The sequence below is a fragment of the Crocodylus porosus genome, unplaced genomic scaffold (assembly GCF_001723895.1).
Source record: "Crocodylus porosus isolate Cpor-Errol unplaced genomic scaffold, CroPor_comp1, whole genome shotgun sequence".
Lineage (NCBI taxonomy): Eukaryota > Metazoa > Chordata > Crocodylia > Crocodylidae > Crocodylus > Crocodylus porosus.
In genome coordinates this window covers 1868289-1883370 of record NW_017728950.1, presented here as the reverse complement: position 1 = coordinate 1883370, position 15082 = coordinate 1868289, and the positions used below count along the sequence as shown (strand labels likewise).

General features: G+C 40.2%; 1 protein-coding gene across 2 annotated transcripts in view; it reads left to right on the top strand.

The window, feature by feature from the left end:
* The window catches only part of HSD17B3 (hydroxysteroid 17-beta dehydrogenase 3), a 31266-nt gene extending 16820 nt beyond the window's left edge, over positions 1 to 14446 (top strand). For both annotated transcript variants that reach the window (XM_019555421.1, XM_019555420.1), the window contains exons 4-11: positions 978 to 1085; positions 1795 to 1862; positions 2942 to 2977; positions 6259 to 6293; positions 7085 to 7166; positions 12550 to 12615; positions 12935 to 13084; positions 14050 to 14446. In XM_019555421.1, the coding sequence (XP_019410966.1) occupies positions 978 to 1085; positions 1795 to 1862; positions 2942 to 2977; positions 6259 to 6293; positions 7085 to 7166; positions 12550 to 12615; positions 12935 to 13084; positions 14050 to 14160 (656 nt within the window). In that variant the 3' untranslated portion in view covers positions 14161 to 14446. The remainder of the gene's footprint in view (positions 1 to 977; positions 1086 to 1794; positions 1863 to 2941; positions 2978 to 6258; positions 6294 to 7084; positions 7167 to 12549; positions 12616 to 12934; positions 13085 to 14049) is intronic.
* Positions 14447 to 15082: the final 636 nt, after the last annotated feature.

The window sequence follows — 15082 nt, the reverse complement described above, 5'->3', positions numbered from 1 at the left end:
GGACTACAGGGGAGACCCTACAATGAGAGACTGCGGGACCTGAACCTGTTCAGCCTTCACAAGAGAAGGCTGAGGGGGGACCTGGTGACCATCTATAAACTCACTGGGGGGACCAGAAGGGTTTGGGAGAGACCTTGTTTCCCCTAGCGCCTCCTGACATAACAAGGAATAACGGCCACAAGTTGTTGGAGAGTAGGTTTAGATTAGACATCCGTAAGAACTACTTCACAGGGCGGCTAGGAGCTGGACCCAACTTCCAAGGGAAGTAGTGTTGGCTCCTACCCTGGGGGTCTTTAAGAGGAGGCTTGATGACTACCTAGCTGGGATCATTTGAGCCCAGTTTTTTTTCTGCTGCCCTGGCAGGGGGTCGGACTTGAAGATCTATAAGGTCCCTTCCCACCCTACTTCTGTGATTCTATGATTCTATGAAATGATGTTGTGTAGATTATAGATACCTCAATTTCCCTTCCCTCCTCGAATTTCTTCATTAATTCTTCAAAAAGTCCTTGGCAGGCCCATTTTATAAAGAGATAACTATATGAACAAAAGCACGTTATATTTGAGAAGGGAAATTGTATTTCATAACCAGCCCCACAAAATGGGTAACTAGTGCTGCTTGTTAGAATTTTTTTTATAATAAATTGCAGCTATTTTATAAACACTAAAATAATTTAGGAAAAAAGGGATTAGACATATTTTGGGGTAGTATTAGTTTGGGAGCCAAGTTTTGTTTGGAGATTTAGGCACAGCATTCATTGATTTCAGAGAAGAAATTGACTGTGGTTTCAAAGTCATTTTCCCAAACAACAGCATATTACAGCAAGTGTCTTTTGATCACTCTTAAAAAGAAAGAGATTAGGTGTTTCATGCAATTCTGAGAGCAGTAGTTAGATTGAGCATGAAGTTCTGCGGCTCGTTGCTCTCGGTGAGAATTCTCTCTTTGTATAAATATGCTTTTTTGTTGTTGTTAACTACAGAGCAGGCCACAGGTAGAAAGGTGAAGGTCATACAAGCTGACTTTACAAAAGATTGTGTGTATGAGGCTATTGAAGAAAGTCTTCAAGGCTTGGAAATTGGAATTTTGGGTAAGTTAATTAGGCCCATTCACTGAAGAGTATCTTGAAAAATGCATTATTCTTATTTATATAACATGTTAGGCGGTTGGAATTTATTATGCAGCTACAATTTGGTGTCACTTATTTTTTAACCTGGTGTAAATTTCACAAAGAATAATACATTTCTTAACATGCAGACTTTGTTAATTTAACGTGAGCAACGGTTTAACACAATGTTTTGAGATATTATAAACAGGTTTATAAGGTGCGTAAAGACACAGGGTTGCCTGTTTCCCTAGCAGTGTACAGCAATTTCCTTTACTAACCAAGGAGACCTGCTATCCATATTCTGTGATGACTGTTTAGCATCAGTTAATTCATTTTCACTAATGATTGTGTTAGATCTGCGTGGAATTCTTGTATTCAACCTGAAAACTCATTGAAATGAGCCTTTGGTTCAGGCTTGCTGATGGAAGATGAATAGGAACAATAAAAAATAATCTTTCTTTTTTTTTTAAGCATCCTTTAAAAAAATAAAAAACCCTGTAATAGCCTGTTTTACTTCCACTGAAGTCAAGCTTGATAGCTTCAATGAGAACAAGATCAGACGCTAAAACGGCATTTCTTCTCACATAGCATTTAAAAGCTTCTAAAACTTCAAGAGAAACCGTTTGTTTAACTGGCTAAATTATGCACTTCATCCTGATATGGTTCTTATTATTATGTTTCCTTTGATTAGTTAACAATGTTGGAATGCTTCATAATCCTGTTCCATGCCGATTCCTTAATGGACCAGACATAGCTGAGGTAGGATTACTCTGTGGTATTCTTCTTGCAATGTAACAATTAGGCCCTGTAGTTCCATTTACTAAAGGAGAGACCCTGCTCCAATCATAGTAGTCAACGGAAGTAAGTCATTCAGTGTAGTGGGAGAAGAGCTGGGCCCTAATGGACTTTTCAAAGGGGCTGGTGAGAGAAGAACAATGTTTAGAATTAAGCAATATTGACTAAAGGGCTTAATGATTGACCGGGAGAGTGGCTGACTCAGGGCACAATGGTGAAGAATCAGTAGCATCTAGGACTCTTAGTCATGAAATGTTTTCACATCACTAGGCATATTGATGCCCAGCCTGGTCATGGCTTTTAAAGTGTTTCTACAATATAAATGTGGAATAATAATAGTAGTAGTAGTAATACTAATAATGTCTAAATTAATGTTGCTGCTTTGAAGTTGCTGTTGCTTCTATAAATGGAAAACTTTCTGTTGGCTTTGTTGGTGAATATCACTAGGTTTTAAAGAAGGATAGTTTTAGAGAATAAATACCTGGTACAGTTTATGCAGTCAAACTTCTTGAATTTCTCTTCACCTTGCCACATTGATGCTATTATATTAAACCCACATAAGCAATGTTAGAAGTAGTTTCTACCTAGACCACTTTTTCCTCACCCCCACTTAAATATGCACCTGGCTGGCTATAAAGTAAATCATAACCTGGATCATTGAGGGCCACATTTTTAAAAAAGGTTCTGCCTGGTACTCAAACATTACACTTTACTTTCTGTGTCTATCTACTTAATTTGATTGCACAGATACAGTTTGTTTGCCCAGCATCCCAGTGTTGGTATCTGCAAAGACTTGGAAAAATTATGTCTGCACAATCATAACCATGCTTTTTGAAGGCCATGTTTAAATTAAACGAGCAAAAAAGCTTGTATGCATTTGTGCTCCTAAATATGTATGTGCAGCTCCTATGAAAGTATGATAAATAAGGTATAGTGCAAAAGTCACTTTAAGAAGTCTTTTCAAAATGAATCTTTTTATATTATCAATACCAGCTTTGGAACGCCTCAAAATTCATCCTTGCATTTTTCTTTGTTTCCAATAGAACCTCATCAACTGCAACATTATCTCTGTTACCAAGGTATGTGATGCATGCATTTTTAACATGCAAGGCAAAGAATATATTTCTGAAAAAGACAATAACCGAAAAAGACATGAACCCATTCCTACCTACCTTCATTTTGATTTGTTTACCCCTATTTGCTGATCCTTAGCAGGAAGGGCAGTATTACTTCAGGGATTTAATCAACATACCAAATTTTACTACCTGTGAACTATTTTGATAAGAGCTATTTGAAATCTTTGTGATAATTTTTTTTTTATGTCCAACTGAAAACTTCTTAATTCCAACGAACTCTTTTATGAGAGAGTTTCTCAGACCTAGGATGTACAAGAAAGGGAGGGAGAGATAGGAAGCCAAATGCTTTGTCATAATTCTTGAACCAGTTGTCACAAGACAGAACTGGCATTCTCTGCCAGCTCTAATTCTGATTATCTACTTGAAGTCAGGCAGTATTTCACCACCTGTCTAAATCGGATTAAGATTTCATTTTGTTCTGCTTCTTGGAGCAGCATATTAAACTGAGCTACAGCCTAACACTTCACAGTTCACCTCAACCTTAACTAATATAATTTTGAACATATTGGGAGAGGTGTTTATCAACATCCTCTCACTTCAATTGTTAAAAGTCTCTTCACCTTATCTAAGCACCTACCTCCCAAATTTAGACTGCTGGTTGATGACACCATGTACTTTCTCCAGCACATTAGACCAAACCTCTTCTTCTCCTCTAAGAATTGTTTTATTTACCAAGGAATATTTTTGTTGGAGGATATCTGGAGTCTAAAATGCAGCAAAAGCATGTACCCAAAAACAATTCTACATGAAGAGGGGGAGGGGGAGGAAGGGAAAGCTGGGTTCAAGCATGTTGGAATAGGATTAGTCAAAATAAGCAGTGTCAGCTTAGATAAATATTACATATTTTAAAGAAGAATAAATCCTCAAGCAATTGTTTAATCAAAATAAAATAAACATTTTTTAAAAAAGGATTTCTTTTGTTGAAAGCCTGGTTACTGTAAGTCAGTTCAACAGAACAGACAAGCTTGCATATTCATCTGTACCATAAATACATGCACTCAATACAAAGAACAAGCACGTTATGAAAATCTGAGTATGGTTTACACGGTCTCTTTTTATTTCTTTCTACAAAAATTCTCATCCAGTAGCCACTCTCCACCCCTCCACCTTGCTCCACCCTCCCATCTTTCAAAGCCCTGATGATTTTTCCACCCGGCTACTACAGTCTTCTTCCTGGCATCTCACAGATCCACTTCCCCCATAGTAGTCTAAACCAGGAGTGTCAAACTCACCTCATCCCACAGGCCAGATGAATGTTGCAGGGCTGGCCAGATGTATTGGGCCCAGGGACCTCCCCCATGTTAGTTCCAGCACACACGGTACCCACTCTGGCTGGTTTCGGAGGTAAGAGGCCCAGCATCCTGGATGCCTGGCTACCGCCACAGGAACAAGTCACAGTGCCAGGCTTCTTCCTCTGGTGCTGCTGGGGCTCTCGACTGCAGCTTTTGCCCAAGTGCTTGGCTGCGGCTGTAGGGACAAACTGTAGTGCTGCTGGGGCTCCAGTGCCACGGGTCTTGCCCAGGCCTCAGGAAGGCTCCGGCACAGCAAAGCTGTGGGCCAGATCTGGCCCATGGGCTCTATGTTTGACACCCCTGGTCTAAACAAAAGCTGATAAAAAAATTGTGATCCTTGCCCACTTCTCTATGTCCAACCCCTTTTCAAATGTTTCCTTTGGCTTGTCTTCTGTCTTGATCGGATATAAGCTCCTGGCCTTTTGTCTCTCCAAATTCTTATCCTAGCATGAAATTCTGGTCCCATTGAAGTTAATCAGCTTTTTGCCATTGACTTGAATAAGGGCAGAATTTCTCATGTAGCATCTCCTTTCCTCTTTATTCTTGCTTCTTTCTCTTACCATCTTTGCTTCAGTGAAGCTTTAAGATAAATTTATTGAAATCTTACAGCCACTCTCACTTCTAGACCTTTATCTGTTTTGTCCATGGTGCTTGGTAACTCCTCCCTTACCAGTCTGACTTGACATACTTTCATCCTCTGTTTTTTAAAGACCATTCTGAACATAAAGCATATGGTTAGGGTCCTGGGACATATGACTTATGAGGATATGCTGAGGGGACTGGGCTTATTTTGTTTGGAGAAGAGAAGACTGAGGGGGGATTTAATAACAACCTGAAGGGTGGTGGTTTCAAAGATGATGGGTTAGACTGTTCTCAGTGGTGGCAGATGACAGAACAAGGACCAATGGTCTCAAGTAGCACCCATGGAAGTTTAGGTTAGATATTATGAAAAACATTCTCAGTAGGAGGGTAATTAAGTACTGGAGCAGGTTACCCAGAGATGTCGTAGAATCTCCATCCTTGGAGGTTTTTAAGACCAGGCTAGACAAAGCCTTGGTTGGAATTATATGGTTGGAGATGGTTCTGCTTTGAGCAGGGGGTTGGACTAGATGACCTCCGAGGTCCCATCCAACCCTAATTTTCTATGATTTCTATAAATATCAGCCATCACATTCCCAACTCCTTCACTCTACTGAAAGTATAGCATGGAACATATGGGCATGTTTATCTTCACCATTTATTTGCTCTACTTTTCATTGTTTCCTTTCCCTTTCTTTGTCTATTCTCTATTAAGGCTCTTCATCTACAAAGACTTACCTAGTTGAGTTGCAAGGGATTCAGGCACATGCCCAGTGTCAAGCATGTGATTAAGTGTATTGATAAAACAGGGTCACATGATAGGGGTATGTGACTCAATAATTAAGATCCAAAATCACTCTCAAGCTTTTTTTATGTTTGAAAGAGTTGATAACCTTTTCCCTTTTCTTGTCATGTATCTGCAATTTCTGATTCTTGTTGAAAAATGATGATGTAGCATGAATTTAGACACTCCTTAGATTTCTGACTCAGTATTGCAGACCCAAGTTATTCAGGTTAGTTAAATTTAAGAATTTTTAATTACTTATCAGACTGACTCCTGAAACCTATTGATAACAGTTCAATTTATTGGCGTGCTCTAATTTGTGTTCATAACATTTCTAATGACTATAGAAATTTCAAGGTGCCAGTTTTTTAGCTTCTTAATTCTTATCCATATGACTAAGGCCCCATGCTTTCAAGAATTACTTATTGATATATTTATATAATGTATTTTGTCTGCAAAAATTATAAAAAGAAAAAGAAAAAAGAGAAAGAAACTTGGGAAGAAGGACAGGAATTTGGGGAGAGAAAGAGGAGAATGTGTTTAACTCTTAACTCATTTATTTCTTTTAGATGACAAGGATAATTTTGAAGCAAATGGAGCCAAGGTAAACTCTGTTTTTTTCCCTTAAAATTTCCGTTGGTTTCAGTTGTAGCAAGAACTTGCCATCTCCAATTAGTTCAACAATAACTATTCTACTTCCTGGCATGATGCTACTTGATGTCATTAGTTTTTGTTACCGCTTCTGCCATGGGCACATATTATAAGAATTATTTTTAAAAAGGAAAGATGAATTAATTTTTCTGAATGGTTTCAAGTGAATGTGTCTTTAAGACATAGGATTGAAAGACTGTTACTCACATATGTAAGGTCTCAAGATCTGGAGAAAACATAGGCAATACAATATTCTAGGGCACAGAAAACATTTTTGTTCTTGGCACCAATACAGTTAAATTTCTAACTTTAAGTAGTTATTTCTGAAATAAAGCTGTTTTTTACTGCTCTGAGCTGCCTTTTACCGTGTTGACTGACACTTGAGGCACAAATGCAATAAGCAGGAAGCATGTGTTGATAATCAGAAAAGAGTGATGATCAAATATGAGACTAAAATATTTTCTATGAAGTTTTCAAATATCAACTGTTTCAGCTCAGCGAGATATATACCAGCGTGTTCCAGCTGTACTAATTAAATTGCACTTAGGAAGTTATTTCTGCCATTTTATATTTTATTATCTTAAGTGAGCTCTAAAGACATATTCTGTGAGAATGTGACCCGTTTTGTTTCTATAAAGGAGTTTTGATGTCTAGAAGGAAAATTTCATTTTATGCAGTAGCCAGGTACTGCTGTGATATAGTAAAAGGTAAATTAAATGTAACTAAATATAACTTGAATTTCAGACAAAAAGGACTTATTCTGAACCTTTCTTCTGGTTTGGGCACCTTTCCTTGTCCATTGTATACTTTGTATTCAGCTTCTAAAGTAAGTTTTTTCCAATTGCTTCATAAATAAATGTTGATACAATAGTCACCCAAAACACAATATGTGCTATTATAAGACTAGGTCTTCTACTTGGGTATTTCAAGATATGGACAAACCTGCTTTACAAGGGGAGGAGGGAGCTGCTGCTCAGGATTCTGTAACAATGTAAGTTAGCTAGTTCACCCTACCTTTGACCCTGAATGAAGAGGGCTTGAAGTTGGAACAGTTTTACTATACTTGTATTGTTACAGAATCATATAGAGATCACAGGTGCATTGCAACAGCCTGTATGGCCATTCTTTGGTGTTGATAAAATTGGTATATCTGTTTGCAACCTCAGGTAGTTTCCTTGAAGTCAATAAAGAAACAGTTTTACCCTCGCCGGGTGCATCTACAGGTACTCTTTACTGCAGATTTCACTACTACGGATTTCACATTTTAGCTTCACAGTAAAGTGTCAGTCTACAAATGGATGCAGTATATTAGGATGCAGTAATTAATTAACTCCACCATATGACAGTACTGTCAGGGACAGCACTACCCTATGGTGAAATAATTCTGTGAGCTGAAACGTGTAGGTGGTGACAGGGGCTGGCTGGGGCACGAGGGTGGTAAAAGTGCAGAGGTTGCCTGCTACCTAGGTGCGCACTTTAGCATCCTCGTGCCCCAGCCAGCCCCAATGCCACCTGTTGCCACCACCCAGAGCCTGGGGCTGACCCCCAGGTTCCTCTGCTAGCCCAGGGCTATTCCACCCAGGCTCAAAGTGCTTCTGTTTTGGGTGCACATGTAGATTCTGTGCCTGGGAACAGTTGACTCCAGCACAAACTGCACCAGAGTTTATTTCTCAGCCTTAATTTCACATGTAGATGCACCTACCGAGATTCAGGAACCTACGGTGCACCATAAATTCACAGCAGCTGAGGAACAGGCTCATAAAGTTGGAATATTTCACTTACATATTTAAATAACACAACTACAATATTCACAGAATTCCCCTGAACTAAATAAAAGAACAGGCAATGATGACTTCTGTAGGGATGAGCTAACTGATTTATAACCAGAAGCTATACAGAATCTATTTGCTGATCTGAGCATGAAGCTTTTGTGTATTGAAGAGATGGCTGATGTTTTGCCTGAGTTCAACCCATCTGCTGTTCCACTTTGAGATATTAAGGTGAGTTAAAAATTCCTCAAATCTTTAAGTGAAACCAGCAAACTAAAGTTTTGGTTATTTCCACTCAAAACCGCACAGCTTAGGTTTGCTTGAAATTCCATCTGAGCGCACTCAAAACCCAGACAATCCTTAAACAAACATAGTCCTCAGCTGTGTAACAAAAACGAAAGCCTCTGGTTTCTCTTCTATTTACCTAAGTTTCTCATAGCTCTAGTAAAAAATTGAATCAGGTTCAAACCAAATATTTTTTGATGTTTGAAAAAGCTTGGTTGTATAAAAGTTATCAGTTATCTACTGAGTCTCTCTGTCTCTGATACTTGCAGGTCCCCCATCACTACAGTATCTGTGTCAAACAGTCTTTAATTTGAGATGGAGAAGTGCTATTATTCTTGTTTTTACCAATGGAGAAATGAGGCAGTGAGACTTGCCTAAAGTCACATTGAAAACCCTACGGTATAGCAGGGACTGAAACCCAGATCTCTGGATTCCTTTAATCATTAGATCATTCTTCCTTTCTATGGGCACATCTACATGTGCAATTAATGTGCTCAAGTAAACGCTGGAGCTTACTACTTTGGAGTATTTTGCTCTTGGGTGTGCCTTTTGAATGTGGGCCCAGAAGCAAAAAAACTCTGGCAAATATTGCTCCAGAGTTTATCGTGCATATCACATTGAACCTAGTCAGAGCAACCCTGGCTACAGCAGCCCGGGGCTGCTCCAACCGGGCTTAGTGTGCTGTGGAGGAGCTGGCTGGGGCATGAGGGTGCCTCATTGCAGGGTTAGCCAGTAGATAGCCCCTGCACTGAAGCAACCTCATGCCCCAGGCAGCCAGGCAGTGTCTACATGTGCATTGCTGCACATGAAAAACTCCAGAGTTGTTTTGCTTGCTCCAGAGTTTATTAGTTTAGTGCACCCTAATAAGAGTGAATGTGTAGATGCTGAGATATTTACTGGAGAGCTAATTAGGCAGCTCCACAGTAACATCTCATGTAGATGCATCTTATTTGTATAGTTATTTCCATGTGCAAAGTAACTAAGGTGGTGTAACTAAGTGGAGAATACTGGTTCAATAGTATTTTATTCTCACTTTTAATTCCAGCTGTGTTGGAATGACATGCTATACAAAGTGCAAGGCAGAAGGGACTCAGCCCCCTTTCCCCCCTGCGCACATCCATGATTAGGGATGATATCAAACTAGGTTGAAATACTTGAACCTTGTGTACCTTTAAGTCTAGATGCCACATTCAAATCCATACATGTAACTTGGGTCTATGAATATGAGAAAAGACTCAAATTTAAGGTCCTGGCAAATAGCTCTTTTGTCTTCTGTTTCATTCTTTTTCTTAGAGAGCTTATGTAGCAGCTTCATCTAAGAATCAAATGCAAAATACAGCTTTTATTCTCTGTGGCCTGACAGAGCACATTCAGCCAACTAACTATTCTATTGCTTTGTTTTGTTTCTCATAGGGGATAGGCACTGCATGAGCTTTGCTTCCATCTTTTTGGATTGAATTGACATAATGGACTAAAAAGAACTGTGCAAATGATTAATTGTCTAATACTATAAAATTAATCCCATATTAAAGAAAGGAGCTTTCCACTTGTGGTTCTTTATATCTTTAGATTCTGGTGTGAAAATACTGATGTATAAAACAATAAGACCTGTCTGAGAACTGGCTAGAAATTACCATGAGATTTATCTTCAGTATTGTTATTATGCAGCTACTTCCTGATGAAACATTCAATGTGGCTAAGTCTTGCAATTTTTCTTAAAATTCACATAATTGCATGAAATCATGATTATGTAAGAAATTCAGCCTTCACTTCAAAAATAGTATATTTCTAACCTTTATGTTGTGGACAAATGTTTGAGAGCATGAATCCTAAAGTCTAAAACACCAGAAGACAACAAAACACTGTCAAATTATGGGGTTTTTTAAAATCTCAATATTTATAAACCAGTAAGTATACGGAGCCCGACTTGTGGCTTTTAATTGTTTTGATGATGCAGAAGGCTCTTGAACAATGGCAAAAAAATATGTGCATGTTCCAGACCAGCTTCAGGGTTTCATAGTTTGTAGGGTTGGAAGGGACCTGAGCAGATCATCAAGTCTGACCCCCTGCCATGGCAGGAAAAAGTACTGGGGTCAAATGACCCCAGCAACGTGTACATCTAGCCTCCTCTTAAAGACCCCCAGGGTAGGAGCCAGCACCACTTCGCTTGGAAATTGGTTCCAGATCCTAGCCGCCCTGACTGTGAAGTAGTGCCTCCTGATATCTTGCCTAAATCTACCCTCTGCCAGCTTGTGACCGTTATTTCTAGTCACTCCTGGTAGTGCTTGGGGAAACAGGGACTCCCCCAATGCCTGCTGGTCCCCTCTGACTAGTTTGTAACAGGCCACTAGGTCCCCCCTCAGCCTTCTCTTGTGGAGGCTGAACAGGTTCAAGTCCCGTAGCCTCTCCTCATATGGCCTGCCCTGCTGCCCCCTGATCATGCAAGTGGCCTCCTCTGGACCTTCTCCATGTTGTCCACATCCCTTCCGAAGTGCAGCGCCCAGAACTGGACGCAGTACTCTAGCTGCGGCCTGACCATTGCTGCATAGAGGAGGACTATTGCCTCCCTGGACCTGCTTGAGATGCATCTGTGGATGCATGACAAGGTACGGTTGGCCTTCCTGACTGCATCCCCACACTGCCGGCCCATGTTCATCTTGGAGTCAGTGATGACTCCAAGATCCTTTTCTGCCTCTGCACCCCACCCCTGTAACCTGTCTAGGCCCGATTGCAGCCTATTCCTCCCTTCTAGCATGCCCACATCCCCCCACATCTTAGTGTCCTCAGCAAATTTGAACAGGGTGCTTTTTTCCCTCTCGTCCAAGTCAGTGATGAAGATGGTGAATAGTGCGGGCCCAAGGAACGAGCCCTGGGGGACCCCACTGCCCACCACCCTCCAGGTCAAATAAGACCCGTCCACCACCACTCTCTGGGTGCAGCCCTCCAGCCAGTTAGTGACCCATTTGACTGTGTAGGTATCAACACCACAGTCCCCCAGTTTTTTAATGAGAATGGGGTGAGAGACAGTGTCAAAGGCCTTCCTGAAGTCCAGAAAGACTATGTCCACTGCTACCCCTGCATCTAGGGATTTTGTGACCTGGTCATAGAAGGCCACCAGGTTGGTCTGGCAGGACCTGTCTCTAATGAACCCATGTTGGTTGCCCCTAAGCATAGTCTCCCCCGGTGGCCCCTCGTGGACATGTGCCAGGATAATTCTCTCAAAAAGCTTACCCAGGATCAAGGTAAGACTAACTAGCCTATAGTTTCCTGGTTCCTCCTTCCTCCCTTTTTTGAAGATGGGAACCCATTGGCCCTCTTCCAGTCTTCTGGCACCACACCAGAGCACCACGAGTGCTTGTAAAGCCATGCCAGGGTCCCGCAATGACCTCAGCTAATTCCCTCAGCACTCTGGGGTGGAGATCGTCCAGATCAGCTGATTTAAATACATCCAGTCCCTCCAGAAGTTCCCTAACTAGATCCTCACTGACCCTTGGCCTAGGTGCGCCTCTCCTGGGGCCTAAGGGGGACCTGGTAGGGGGGCTGATCCAGTCCCTGCTCAGGAAAATAGAGGCAAAGAAGTTGTTAAATAGGTTAGCTTTGTTATCTGGTGTGATGACCATATTTCCTAGCGTGTTTTGCAGGGGACATGTTACCCAGTACTCGGTTCATTCACTATAGTCAATTAAAAGAAACTTCAATCAAGTAAGTGAATTTACTGTTCTGTAAATTATACGGGATGGCATCAGCAAAAGAAGAATACATTATATTCTGGTTTGGAATGTAGGAGCTAGGCTCCAGCATTTTTGCCACTGTCGTATGAACCATGTTTTTCATGATGCAGGGTAAATATTCAGGGCCTGTCTTCAGTAGTATTTGCTTCACTTCTGGTTTGTGCTGGAATATAGGTACAGATTTTTATAATGTAAACAAGTCCTTCGGAGTCAGCATCGGGTCTCCTTTCTGTAGTTCAATAGTGTGTGAACTAATCAACTTGTCTTCTAGTCTTGCACATCAGTTGTGCCTAAGTCTTTGGATGATACTTAGTTTATTTGATAAGGGGTCTGTGTACATGCATGTGGGCATGGGGATGAGGGTCTGCATGTTTACAGGAAATTTCAGTATCTTATGATTATGTATTTAATTTTATCATTCTAGGCTTATATATGCACATTTTCCAAAGCACTTCAAGCAGAGTATAAGAAAAAGGGAATTATCATACAGGTAATACAGTATCTATCTTATCATAATTACTTTTGCTTTCATGAATCCTTGAAATCCAGCACAGGATGGCCAGTGACATAAGGTGCTTGGTGTCCTATGTGAAATTCTGGATGCTTCAATGCCCATGTCAGAATTTCCTTTTCCTTTCCTCTCTGTGATATCTAAGCTTCCTTTTCCTGTTCTACCTGAAAAATGGCTGCCATTTCACTTCAGGTGGCTACAGTTTGTTCAGTACTATGGAATTCTAAAGAATGAAAAGTATTATGTAAATATTTGTAGTTGATACACCCCTGAAAGTTATGATGATTTTCTGTTTTAGGTGGTGACTCCATATGGTGTGTCTACTCCAATGACCAAATACCAAAAACCAAATATAATAATGAAGACTGCGGAGGAATATGTTAAAGAATCACTGGATTATGTCACCTTTGGAGATGAGATATTTGGTTGTTTATCCCATGAAATCTTGGTAATTGATTTTAATAATCATGAGGGGCACTCCAGAGGCTTGTTAAACTCAACAGAAGTCTTCTCATTGATTTCAATAGACTTTGGATCAAATGAGAAATGTTGTCTAAGCCTAATGCCAGCTATGGGTTATTGATGTGTACGAGGGGTGATCAAAAAGTTCTTAGACTTAGCCTTTTTAAAGCATAGTGTACAAACAACATTTTTATGAGCTGTCCCCTTCAACGTAATCTCCCCCAGATGATACGCACTTGTCCTAACATTCCTGCCACTTTTGGAAGCAATGCTGAAAGTCTTCAACTGTGATTTTTTTGAGGTCCACTTCCACGTTCTTATGGATGGTTGGAATGTCATCAAATCTCCTTCCTTTCAGCTTCATTTTGATTTTTGGGAACAGAAGAAAATCACATGGGGCAAGGTCAGGTGAAAATGGAGGGTGTGGTATCACAGGAATGTTTTTTTCAGCCAAAAATTCTTGAATGGAGACAGCAGTGTATGAAGGAGCATTGTCATGGTGCAGAAACCATCCATCGTTTTCACACAGCTCGCGGCGGTTTCTTCTAACTTTATCCCTCAGTCGAATCAAAACCTCTTTATAAAAGGCCTGATTGATTGTTTGACCACTCGGTACAAATTCCTGATGAACAATACCCCGAACATCAAGTCTTAGAACTTTTTGATCAAACCACGTATATGTGGCACCAGTTAACCATCATGTAATGTAGAGAACATATCTATATACAGTAGCTATTAACAATTGTGAGAATTGGATACAAGTATTGAGAGGATAGTAGACTCCACCATTTGAAAACTGGAAAAAGATTAAAAGTATTTACTGCAAAAGTATTAAAATAGAAATCCTTTCAATACTAGTTGTTATTACCTACATTAACACTTAATTGATATATCCTATAATCTTTTTTGTCTCTGTATTGTTTTTCTTTGTTTTGTTTAACTGCTCTGAAGGCCTGCGTCCTGCAGCTCATTCCCTTATGGATATTCCACAGCGAGAGATTTCAAGAGGTAGTCCTGCATGCATTTACAAGTTATCTGAAGAACAGCTGGAGGAGCTACTAACAAAGTTATCCTTTTGGAATCTGTGCAATGGAGAATCCTAGCTTTGCATAATTTGTTTCTGGGCCAAATCAGTCTCTGATTTAAGTCCATCAAAGTAATATTGGCCCAGTGTGCTGACTGAAGAATTTATAAGGGCCTGATTCAAAATCCACTAGTCAGTGGGAGTCTTTCAGTGGACATTTGATCAGGCTGTAAGAGCTTATATTGCTGCTGCTGCTGCTGCTCTCTGCTGAGCTTCCATACAGTGGATATATGAAGCTGTTTGATGTTTACTAATAAAATGATAATTTTCTGTTTCCAAGATGAATTTGGACTTTATTTTGATGCTTTCAAGAAAACCCAGATGATTTATAGATTGGAGGCTTTGGATTCTTGCAGAAGCTTTTTCAAAAGGTGACAGGACCTGTAGGAAGAGGTTTTGGAGGATGAGGAGGATATATGCATCATGCCTTTGAAAGTTTGCAGGAGTATAAATATAATAGTGGCAAGGAATTTTGGATCTTTAACTGCCTGTTGTGTAACCTCTACCTGTAAAATTGGTAGAAACAATAATAAGAAAATGAATTGCTCAGCATATGGATGAACATAACTAGCAGGGGAAGAAACAACATGGGTTTGTCAAATAAAGATCATGCCTCACTAACCTACTAGAACTTTTTGAGGAAGTCAAAGAGCAGGTGGATCAGGGTGATCCATTTGGCATAGTATATCTGGACTTCCAGAAAGCGTTTGATAAGCTCCTCCATCAGAGGCTCTTAATGAAGTTAGGTAAACATGGGATTACAGGGCAGGTCCATTCATGGCTTAGAAGTTGGCTTAAAAATAGAAAACAAAGAGTGATTATAAATAGTTTTCATGATGGAAAGAAGTAAACCGTGGGGTCTCTCAGTGGTCTGTATCAGGGCTAGTGCTGTTTAACATA